At 53.7% G+C, this 12,158-nt stretch overlaps 3 protein-coding genes across 3 annotated transcripts; 2 read left to right on the top strand and 1 right to left on the bottom strand.

Annotated features, from left to right (window-relative positions):
• Window positions 1-3,637: 3,637 nt before the first annotated feature.
• Window positions 3,638-4,231, bottom strand: AYL99_11998 (hypothetical protein; the record flags this gene model as incomplete). The annotated part of the gene is made up of 2 exons (XM_018843502.1): window positions 3,638-3,908; window positions 4,146-4,231. The coding sequence occupies 2 exons, from the start codon at window positions 4,229-4,231 to the stop codon at window positions 3,638-3,640; spliced, it is 357 nt and encodes a 118-aa protein (XP_018687179.1).
• Window positions 4,232-8,689: 4,458 nt separating this feature from the next.
• Window positions 8,690-9,043, top strand: AYL99_11999 (hypothetical protein; the record flags this gene model as incomplete). Its single annotated transcript, XM_018843503.1, has 1 exon — window positions 8,690-9,043. One exon carries the CDS (start codon window positions 8,690-8,692, stop codon window positions 9,041-9,043), a length of 354 nt encoding a protein of 117 aa, XP_018687180.1.
• A 2,166-nt stretch (window positions 9,044-11,209) lies between these two features.
• AYL99_12000 (hypothetical protein) lies at window positions 11,210-11,940 on the top strand (the record flags this gene model as incomplete). The annotated part of the gene is made up of 2 exons (XM_018843504.1): window positions 11,210-11,628; window positions 11,685-11,940. The coding sequence occupies 2 exons, from the start codon at window positions 11,210-11,212 to the stop codon at window positions 11,938-11,940; spliced, it is 675 nt and encodes a 224-aa protein (XP_018687181.1).
• Window positions 11,941-12,158: the final 218 nt, after the last annotated feature.

A 12,158-nucleotide genomic window follows, 5' to 3' on the forward strand; every position in this document is an offset into this window, starting at 1 on the left:
CAGTGCTGATTTTGATGGTCGTGGTGATGTTCCTGACCTCGACCAACAAGTCTCTTTTGAGCAAAGGGGAGCATGCGTCCTGGGCAGCCCTGTCCTATCCTGGTACATCTCGATTCGGCAGGAGTGAGGATCGAACTGCAGACATATTGGCTGCGGTGCATACATCTGGTGCGAGCAGTATGTATTATCATCAATGGCAAGCCAGCTCATCGGACCGAGAAAGAGCCTGGGGACGGTAGAGTCAAGCTCGCAGCCTACACCTCCCCTTTCAAGCACGCCGATGCTGTCGTCGACCAACACAGGCTGCATGATGCCGAGATGGCAGGTTTCACTCTTCTTCCAGCTCGCATTTTGCTGTAACGCATGCAGAGCTTCCATATCTCTTCACCATCGTATACCCCCAAGTGCTTGTCTTGCTTGTTTGAGCGAATGTGAGGTGCCGACACCGTTCATTTGTGGGAGAGGCTTTCCAACGCTGGAGCCACGAGTTGGTAGGAGCAACGTCGATCGCGCTGTATGACGGGCGCATCGGCGCATGCACGATGGCGGAATACTAGCTGAAAATAGATTCAGAGTATCGTGGCGATGCATGCGTAAAGCCAAGGTCTTGCCAGTACCGATACGTGCTGACTGGAGAATGTGTGGTACCGGCGGTTCTGGGTGAGAGGTGAACCGTGGATCGACATCTCAAGAAGTCTGCAGAGGATGACAGACTCTGTAAGGAAGCCGAGAGATCGCAGGGTTTCCAACACGTTGCCCGCCAAGATGTTCTTGCCGTTGACGTGGTCATGGCTCAGGTTTTGACAATTGAGCTATCGTGACAGTAGCAGTAGTAAGAAGACGTGAAAAAGGCGGAAATCGTTTAGCAACAGATAAACTTTTGCTGAAGCGTTACCCGGCTCAACGAAGTGTATGCGTTGAGGTGGCAACCCAGCTTCGGCGGCTGATGAAGGCTGGTGCGATGTAAACTGCACAAACTGCACCTCGAATCTTTTCTGGGTGGAGTGCAGTTCTTCTGCGTTTCGCTGCAGTCCAGAATACTCTCATAGCAGCCGACTCTGTCAGCCACCGCGTCCAGCGCCTCGATGATCCCGAGCCCGAGTCTTTTGTCCTGGTATGGCCGTCTTGCTAGTGAAATTCCCGCGTCCAAGCTCGCGCATACGAAAGAATTGGATATGGCGGCACAGTCCTCCAGATGCAGTCAAATAGAAAGTCACTCGGCCAATGCTCTCCCACCACGAGACCGTCGTGAAGGGGGTATACAGCTGAGGTCAACTCTTCATCACTGTCTTCTTGCTCAACACCACTCAGGTCATCGATATCCTCGAGCCACAATTCTCGCTCGCAGTCCTGCATTGGATTCATTCGAGAATCACTCTACTTCCATACTCTCATAGAGTCTCTAACGCTTCTGACGAACGCCTCCGGATGACCTCGCTCATGGGTTTGAAAGTGAGATACCAGCAACAGCCGCCGTCCTCGAACCAGACGACCCCGGAGTATTTGGTTCGAGACATTGGTAGCGGTAGCGGTAATGATATACATGCAGAGACATGTTTAATGACTCAGACGAGGCACCAAACGTCCCGAGGCAACACAGAATCTTCTCCCACACCACTTCTACTGTTCACTTGCTACCCGGACTGCCGCTCTCCATAGACAACTTAGACGTCGACGCTGTCAAAGAGAGCGAAGATGCCGAAGACTTGATTGGTTTTGACGATTGCAAAGCCGCAGCGGTCTCTAGCTCTGGTTGCAGGGACCGAGATGCTCAACTGTTCTGTGCATCCGACATGTCTTGAAAACCAGGGACGATTGCGGTACTCAACAGAGACGGTATCTTCCTATCCACATCCATCTCTCATCGACAGACATACGTATATATCGACCACATCATGGCTACTCGTGACGAAGATAGGCAAGAGCATGCAAAGAAGAAGGGCTTCGATCTATCGTGCGGGTGGTACGGCGTTGTTGCGAGCAAGGGAAGGGGTAACAGCAGAATCCGGCACTGGGTCAATGAGACAACACTTCGACATCCATCTGCCTCGACTGCCAGCCCATACACGCACAAAGGACACTGCAGACTCGTGCGAAAAGGAGAAAGGATGGATGAGACGGAAGATAGCACTTGGGGGTTGGGTGAGTGGGTGTACGGGGGGAGTCGTTCAGTTTGGCGAGTGTGAGTTTCAAGTGTGCAGGGAGAGTTGTACGTGTGTCTCTATTTACAGCATTTCCATGGATGGAAGGAACACAACAACGAATGAAGGCCTCTTACCGCAAACAAATCTTTTCTGATCAAATGCAACCGACTCTTCATGTACCAATCGATGTCTGAAGGTCTGCAGGGGTTTTCAAAGAGTGGATGAGCATCAGACACCAAGGGGATTATCTCCTCTTTCCTAGGTCCAGGTCCTGGTCCAGGCGGGTCAACCAAGTGAGGAACCATGTCTACTAATCGGCGATACCTTCCCAAGATCAGAAGGAGCAATATCACGGGAAATAATTCTCACAATCAACAAAAAAAGGCCAAAAAAACAGGGTTAATCCTGGATGGGACTCTGAGATGGCGGACGGTGCTGTGACGAGCAGCTCCGTGGCCGAGACTCGGCGGACGCCTCAAATGCGTCGGTGACGAACAAGCAAAGGCAACCGGAGCCGTCAAGGACGGAGTCGAACAACCATCAGCCTTTGGGGGAACCTGGCACTTACAGCCGGACTCGAGGAAAAAGATGGAAATACTATCAGGCTGCAGCAATTCGCGATGGGTAACGCCTCCCACGAATCCGAGGACGACGGCTCAAGCATCCAGGCGTAATCCAGGCGCCGATGACATTTGCAGCCCCTTGCGACGGAGTTTACAATCAACCCTTCTTCTCTACCTGTCCCTCTCCTCTTCATCGCTAGCCCCCGTCTCTGCCCATGGCGGCCACACGGATAAAACCCCCAAGGCAGAAGCCGTCTCGCCCGATGCCTTCGACGCTCGACTACGGCGTCATATCCTGCTTATGATCGTCTGCTTCGGTCTGATCTTTCCTTACGGCATGGTTTTGGGTATTATGAAGAGTCGCTGGCATGGCTGTCAACAGATTGTGGGCACGGTCATCGCAACCGTGGCGTGTTTCTCGGAATGAATGCACAAGGGACGACAATTCCGCCACCCGAACCTTCACCCGAGTTTTGTCAACAGCTTGGGCTTGATGCTTCTCATTAACGTCGGGCTGGGCGTCGGACTGAAATTACCTCTAGAGGAGAAACAGGGATGCATTGGCCGAATCTTGGGAGGGAAAGTTGGAAGAGGCGGCTGGAGAGGCGTGGTCATGATCCACAGCTGGATCGGCAAGTTCACCCCCAATGGCTACACAGTGAGCTTTCCATATCCGATCGACGCTTGGGATGGAACCATGCCGTACTTTTGAATTGGACGACCATGGAAGGCGGTGTCGATGCAAAGGGGAGATTCTGTGGATTTGAAGGGATTTGTCTCGGGAAATGGAAACGAGATGAAGAGGCACTTGAAGATAGAATCTGGGAAAGGAAGAGAGAGTCAGTGTTCAGTTTGTCGATGGCTACCTTCGTTGATCACCACTTCTGACTACATCTGAGGCGTATCAAAGTGCCTGCCCTACGCTCACCGTTATACCTCTTTGGTGCGCACAGAGCTTGTGTTCTTCGGCCCGTCTATCGAGGTCTCGACCATTTCCTCGTCATGCAGACTCTTTTTCACTTTGGGGGACGGTGAGGAGTGAGAAGGCAGACCGGCGTTGGGAGCTGCCCATTCTGCAATGCTTCCTCCAATGCCCCCAACACGATGCGGTTGATCAACCGGGTGTACAGCTTCGTCCACCTCCCTGCAACGATGACTTTCTTGGTCGGCTTTTACCTTTTCGCCATATCGCGAATCCGCCCTAGTGTCAAGTCAAACCATCGCCACCAGTCTCGATGGTCTTTGCCATTCGGAAGAATTCTCAGCGATCAAGGTACACGCCGACCTGATTGCACGAAAAGCCGTGGAGTCAGGCACATGGGGGTACCGCCGTATCGTGGCCACGCTTGGTCTCACCACACCCGACCTCCTCCTGACGGTCTAGGATCCCGAGGGGAGACTTATGCTGCTTTGGAGCTGCTCGAGGTCCGAGACGAACGTTCCCGTCTGCGCGTTCCACAGCGGGTACCGCTGCACCAGGGTCGATATGATGGTAACGAAGACGATGGTGAAGGCCGTCGTCATGGCCGTTGTATTCAATCAAGAAAGTGGTCAGCTTGCTGACCAGGTCGATCTCGTCACCACAGTGCTGGCGGTCGAGTTTCTACGCCCCAGTGACCAGCCCGATTTTGGCAATGAGCACCAGCGCCACAGCAGTAGGATACCGTCGTAAATTGACATGAACATCTGGTCTTTGGTGTCAGCGACCATGGGGACAGGTTCTTTGGGCCATAATGCCGCGACCGGGGCTTCGTTGAGCTTTTCGGGGTGATCGGCTGGCCTGAATGCGAGGAGGTTGGCCGCCAACTTGGTGGACTCGACTACGACATTGTCGCCCTGCTTGGGCCTGTTATGGTGTCGAATGCGTCTCCTGCAGCAAAGGTACAGTACAGCGGCCACAGCCAAAGCAAGGCCCTCCAAGAAAAAAGGCATTTACCTCTCCCTTCTGAAGGCGGCGGCTCTGGGAGGCTTCCACTGATTCACTCACCTGGTGGAAGGGAAGACGGGACGAACAAGAATGGGACACGTCTGAGCAGACCCGGCTGGGGAGAAGAGTATTTGGAAACATGGAACAGAGAATACGCGATCGGAAGAAGCTGAATGCCTTCTGGACATCATCAGCTGCGAGATGAGGTGCGCCATTGCCTCCGCCCCATCTTCCCGGCCATGAATGCTCTCGATCACGTATATGCACTGCTGCCCGTCGGTGTGTTTGGACAGCTTCCACCACGACATCGCAGTAGTCACCGGGACGTCGTTGCTGTGATTCCACCACACCATCTACGAGAGCAGCATTCCCTCCTGGCTCTCGACAGCACGCAAGTCCCGGAACTTGATCCTGCTGTACGACTCGGACACAATGGAGTCGTAGACCTTCACCAAAGCCACCCCGTCGCTGACGGTGGCTTGCTGTACCAGAGCCAGGGTCCGTGCCCGTGCTGATGCGGGTGCCAGGGCCAGAGCGAGGGTCCGTGTGAACACCAAATACCAGAGCGACGGCCAGACCAAGGGCCCGTGTCCATGCCAGAGTGATGGTCCGTGCCAAAATCAGGGCCCGTGCCAATACCAATGCTAGTGCTAATACCAGTGCCAGGGCCAGACCAAAGGTCCCTGCCAGAGCTAGAGCCAGAACCAGAGCCCGTGTCCGTGCCAGGGTGATGGTCCGTGCCAATACCAATACCAGTGCCAGAGCGAGCGCCCATGCAAATACAAAGGCCTGTGCAAATACCAATACCAGAATGAGGGTCCGTGCCAGGGCCCGCGCCAAATCTAGAGCCAGAGCCAGAGTCAGAACCAGAACCAGGGCCCATGCCCGTGCCAGAGCGAGGGTCCGTGCCGATCTCAAGGCCCGTGAAAATACCAGTACCAGAACCAGTGCCACCCGAGCCAGTACCAATGTCAGTGCCAGTGTATGGCGAAGGACATCCAGGTCAAGGGCGAGACCGAACACAGCTAGACGAGGTGGCTTTGATGAAGGTCTCCAACGCCATTGTGCCCGAGTCGTACCGCAGGATCCAGTTCGGGGACCTGCCTGCAGTCGGGATAACATAGACGCCGATTGCCACGAACGAGATGACGATAGGAAAGGAAGATCAGAAACAAGGGAAAGACGCTGGTAGACTTTTCTCATCTTGGTGCCGCAAAGCATAATCTAGCGAAGCGCGAGCTGAGATGGTTTTACCGGCAAACGTGAACGGAAAGACACGCTTGTGATAAAGACAGATGACGTGACTTTGGGGTTTTTAGGGGATTTTCGGGGGATTATTCGGGTCCTGATTCCTCCGCGCACTGACAATGACGCTTCCCATGCCGCCGCCCAAGAACTGGACTTCCAACAAGTTCACCTCAACGCCATCAACCTGTTCGTCAAACGGCCTCAATGCCATCGTTCTGTGATGTTCAAATTATCTGTGAATAGCCTCTATTCCAAGATGTGGAACTGTGAAACTGATGGATTGCAGGACTCTGAAATCGCGTCTGGTCAGTCGGATACCTTCTCGATTCCTCCGATCAATCTCTACCTCCTCCCTCTCCTTTGGCCCTTGGAGGCCTGCTAGCGTTGGACAAGAAAAGGTAGAATCGTGGCAACACAGACCCTGTCGAGGCGCCTCTGGAGGTGACCCGACGGCTTCGGAGGTGATCCTATATCCTTGAGATGGCTCTAAAGGCTACTCTACAGGTGGCCCTAGAGATGATCTTCTCTCCTCAAAGCTCTCTCCTCGAGGCAATCCTCACCCTTGATGGCCTTACCGGCGTTGGGCAGAAAAGGTGGATTTGCGCCATCACAGACTCGGGTCAGACTCGTGGTCAAAGTCGGGGTGGTAAGACCCAGTGGGCAGGGCAGTTATTGTCCGCGATCAGGCGAGCACAGTTCTCTCTGATTACCTGCAGAACCTACCTGTTTGGCTACAATACTCATACTACACTTTGTGGACGGTGTGGTGACGTTCCTGGTTCCCAGCAGACAATCCCCAGGACGGCGCTCAGGACCATATGTATGATCACCCCCATGGCCACCTAAAGGAAGCAGCTGCTGAAAGTCGTCTTGCGCTACATGCTCCTCGATCAAGGTGAATTCAGTGTCGTTGATCAAGCACGCAGACGATCGGACCATCGACAAACATTGTCCCCTCCCTGCCTCCCTGCTCCCCACCGAACCAACCTTGGTGATCCGGCTGCCTCGCCGTGTGCCCCCTACGAATGGTTAGTAAGGACTGCAGGTAGGATCAGGCGTGGTGGACAAGCATTGGTGAACTTACTGGCCGTCGCTGATCTGCGTGACGGGAACACCATGACTGCCGCCTCAGACGCCGCAGCCGCATCGGATCCGAGAAGGAGGAAGGCCCTGGCAGCTGCAAATGGATGATAATATCATCCTTGTTTGGAGTTTCTGGCTGGAAAACGTGTGAATGACCACGAGCCTCAAATAGAGATATCCATTTCCACTCTCCAGCCATCTCCTCACCTCCTTGCACCAATCTTGTGAGAGACTGCTGCTGCATACAATCCCGTCGACCGTAGGATCATCATCGCCATAGTCAATGCTTGTTTGCGGGTTTTCCTGGACGACAACTACGAAGTAAAGAGGTGGCTCCATTACAATTGTCAGGGCTTGAAGCAACGCACTTTGCATGGTACAGACTACATGGCACCCGACCGCCGCACCTGGACGACAAAGAACAGTCATCACGGTGGCAACCATTCGGATGTTTCCTTTCAGCCTGATTAACGGGGCCACTATGATATAATTTACCGGTAAACAGACCACGAGGTCAAAATAGATGAGACTATTAACTTGCTGGAACCGCCTTTCACCTATAAACTATGTTGAAGTGAAGATCCCGTCTTCTATCCAACTCCCCTCTTCTCGGTCACCTACGGGAGTGCAATTGTGGCCAATGCGATAAGCAAAGTCAACTCCATCCTTGCAACAAACGCAACAAATTGCACCAAATGTCTCTCGGCATTGGAAGTCGGCCAATATGTGGCCCAACGAGTCTCTACCATGGTCCCAGATCTGCAGATTCAGTTGTGTATAAGCAGCGGGTTCATGTCCAATACCACTTTTGCAAGTATTCAAGGACTGGCGCTGGGCTTGGTTTGTGGGCGACTGTTCCAGCGTGATGAGGTGAGACTGGAGCTGGGCTCACATCCCGATTGGACCCATGACGAAAAGCATCCGGCCGATGAGGGCAAACATGGGACGGTGAACTGGTACCCGATCTTGATTCCCAGGTGGACAACGTAGAAGGCGAAAGGCGTGGTCGACAGTATGAACCGGTCGACTCGTGGACTGGTGTGGGTCATGATGGAAGAAGTCACCGATCAAGAGACTGGGGTCTTTCTTATCGATCGTGGAAAAGGCCCGAATCTTGTTGACCGTTTGGATGTATCAAAGACGGGAAGTCGACACTCGTCTCACAAGTCCTGACCTCAACTCCAATTTGTCGGCTGTCCGGCTTCGACAGCGTGACCACTGTCGAGGAAGAAGCCGACAGGTAATGTTTGACTGTTGATACAAGGCTAACGGGATAACCCTGCTCCGCTTGAGTAGATTTAGACACGCACCAGAATCGTCTATTTCGCCTTGCAAGATGATATCAGGATGAAGAATATGCCGTCTGTTGCATGCTAGAGATGAGAGGGGTGTTCAGGTATGTCCAGTTTAGCCTCCCCGGCGAGACGACGTCGGAGCAGCTTTTTCTTGGGTCTCTCTCCCAGTCGATTTTCACTGTCGGAGTGCAACTTTCTGGCTGACTTTGTCAATTTCCCCATGCCTGGTGACCACACAATGGCGCCTACACGGAGCTTGCTTTCGTCTTGAACTCATCTGGTGTCCGAATTGAACCGGAACACGCCCAGCGTTTACCGGGATCGAAATAGCCTGCATCTGTACGCAAAGCAGTATGCGGGCAAATGTCGAGCTTTGTGACGGATCTTCAAAATGGGAGGTGGTCTTGGTATTAATCCAGCCTCCCAGGCATGTCCAAATCAGGATGCGTCGCATGGAAGGTTCCTGCTGATACATCAGAGACGATTGCGATTCTCGAGGACTCGGTTAATCACGATGTGGGCGAGGTCCGTTCTGATAAGCAGCGAGTTGATTCAACTCGCGAGCTTCACCCTGCTCAGTCCGTCCGGAACGCAAAGTCCTGGTGCGAAACCCCGAGCAGGCAGGCATGTCACAGCAGTTCAGCGGCGACCAACAGCCGCTCCGAAATTTCGACGCGTGGGAACGTCGACTTTGTCAAGACGCGGGCTCCGTTCACCGCTGACCCTTCGAAGCAAGATCTCTGGTGTATCTATCGACAACGAGCCGTCCTCATCACAGGGTAAGGAGCTCGCTTTTGGCATGAGGACAGATGCTGATGCGAGAGCCAGCTGTCGACCACTTGGAGCTCGCATTTCGCGACCTATTGAGAAGACGGAATGACCAATTTGTTTTCTGTCTGCGGAGCTGGGCTACCTTCCTCCTCCTCTTGTCTTTTCTTCACTCAGCCTCGACTTTGTGACTCTACTCTATATCGGTGACGCTGCTCTCAGCAGTGACTTAGAGTCGTCATCCGCCGGCTAGAAACACGAGATCCTCCGACCTGCGGCTGCGGGTTGAGGTTCCAAATGAGCAACTATCTGCGCAGAAGTGCCCGATTATCACCACATTCACAAGGAGAGCGATTTCAGTTTCGTTGTCGTTTGTGATCGCGTCGCGCATGAGCGAATTCATCAATTGTAGGGCATTGGCACGGGGAGGATTAACGGACGCTAGGCGCGGAGGGAGCGATATTCCCCGATTATTAGGGGCCATCGTCCCCGCCGAAATGGGCTCCGTGCTAGGGGGCCGTTAGCCAACAATCCAACTGGGGTCGTCTACCGTCCTCTTATACACGTATAGCGACAACAGAGAGACGTGATGACACGAAATGCAGGCAGAAAGTCTTTGGATGAGCAAAATCCACACCCATGCTGGAAAACTCGCTTTGTATCAAAAGTTTCACCGGTGCCCGGTACACTCACCACTGGACCATGTTGAAGGGGTTCGTGGGTGGTCAGATGGCAAAGGGGACGATGGGACAGAAGACGGCCGAGGAGAATAGCCGGAGGGAAGCCAGAGCGACGTGGGAACTATCGCTTTTGGGGACAGACTGTGTGTCCTCGCCGTCCCTTCCACACCTCCACACCTCGAAGCGAGCTCAACAAGCTTTACGAGCTGTGAGGCATAAAAGGTCGCTCGGTTTCTAGAGCTGTCCAGCCTCATCCGGCGCCGAATGGCAGCGATTCGTTGAGCCGCCGCTCAGAATGCTATATCAAGGACAGGATACGCTATGTCGCAGCGTGGGTGTATGCACTGGAGGACGCCGTTACAGTCTCAGAAAAAGCGCCGACTTGCTCTGATGAACTTGAAATTTTTCTCCGAAGTTGTTGCCCACGGTTCATGGAAGGGCAGCCTCGACACAACCTCAAATCTCAATCCAGCAATGATCCTTAGGCCTTAGAATTCAGACTTTTGGCTCTGCATCCTTTTGGACTTGTGTACAAGACCTGAGATGGGGCCAAGGGCTACTGGTCTCTCCCATTTGTATCCATGCCATATTTACTGCGCCAACAGTTCCTCTAACATACTCATGGCACCGAGTCGTGGACTCTTGGGGGAGGCCGTTTCGCCAACTGGCAACACTCTCGGTGAGGATGACCATCGGAACGACCAAGTTGAATTCACAGACTCCAATTGCAGCACATCTCGTGTTCCAGGACTCCTCTGGGACGACACAAATGACCTCGGATCCTCGACCGAGTATGAGTACTCAGCACATGCACAGCCTTTGCAAACTCTTCCGCTAGGCGGACCTTTTGAAGCGTTTGGCGGAGATGGAATGAGTTTGATGTCGACTTCTTGAAGAGGTGTCTTGCGATGAGAGAGCAGCGAGAGAACATTGAGCGCCGAGAAGTAGTGAGCGAGCAAAGGTCGTTGTGTTTGCACAGTTACATTGAGCCCGCAAGACTCGACTGTACTCGGTCCCGCCGCCCTGTGGCAGGAGCCCATCATCTGCAATTATTCGTTGTCCTGGCGTCCGCGCATGACACTGGCAGCAAGCCTGAAGTCACTGACCCCGAGCAGCTTGACGACGTCGAGTTCGAGTGGAGACTGTACATCCTGAGAAAGACTATCTCGCCCTCAGATTTCTACGGTGGAAAGGCTTTTGACATGGCCTGGGGATTTGTGAAGAGTGCTCTGCTCCGACCTCCCGGGGGATGGAAGACATTCTGGCTTGGTTGAATCTGCCGCGCGATGTCTCGCGCCCGACTCCACAAAACTCCAGAGACATATCAGCGCCTGAACAAATTATCCTTTCACCAACGCCTCTCCTGCTTTAGGACAAGCTATGGCTTCAATCTCCTTGACCCTGGCCAGTATAGCCACCGCCAGCACATCTCGAAGAAAAGGGCACCGTCGTCTCAGCTGCGACGGAGGACGTGATCCCCTAGGCAGCCATCCCGCCCGAGATGCAGGAGGCCATGATGCACACGCCCACCAAGCGCGTGGGTGCGTTGCGGAGGAGTCCGATTTCATCTGCTTTTGCTTTGCTCTGCTTTGCTCTATACATCGATGTTGAGCGGACGGGGACGTGCGCTCTTGAAGGCGATACAGGAGAAGCTCTCGAACGATCCAGATGGCATCACCATTGTTGTCCCAGCGCCCTTGAAGAGAGGAATGAGCTCGCATCCTGCAAGGGGCGCAAATTAGCTGCCTCTGCGGCAGCAATCGACGTCCAGGCAAAACGGTTGGAGCAGACGTTCAAACTATGCCTGGAAGAGATCCGACCAAACCCTCTCGCAGCTAAATCGCTCATCGCCCTCTACGCTTTCGGTTCCCATTCTCTCGAGGCACAGCTCGCTTCAGAACAGTCTATCTCGCACAACATGTGCGCAGGTCCCGTTGACGAGGAAGTAAAGAAGCAATTGGGAACTGAGCGAACAGACTCTCTCAGGCGACCGAGCGGGTTTCGACGACGCTCAGATTCGCTGATGAGCTCCATTTCTGGGAGGCGGCGCTGCCGTTTCCGCCACAAGCCCGGCCTTCCTACGCTTCTGTGCTGGATCAACCATGCCGCTGCTATGTTCTTCTTACTGACACTCCTCGCCTTGTTCCTCCAAGCAGGAGCAAGCTGCCAACTTCGCTTGCGGTGGACTTCCAAGATGGAGACGGCAAATACACATCATACGACGTCAATTAGCCCATTGCGGATTTTCTATACTACGCCTCAGGACGTTCGCCCGGAATAGTCCCTCGTTTCCCCTCTCTCTCGCGCCAGCTTTTTACTTGGAAGAACGGTGGAATCTCGTAGCTTTCTTATTGCTTTTGTTATTAGGTCCGTGGGCACCAAGCTCCGAGTTATACACATGACGCGCGCGACGGCTAACCGTGGACACTCCAGGCACGGACAAACTTCTG

Source organism: Fonsecaea erecta (genome assembly GCF_001651985.1).
Source record: "Fonsecaea erecta strain CBS 125763 chromosome Unknown Scaff21, whole genome shotgun sequence".
Lineage (NCBI taxonomy): Eukaryota > Fungi > Ascomycota > Eurotiomycetes > Chaetothyriales > Herpotrichiellaceae > Fonsecaea > Fonsecaea erecta.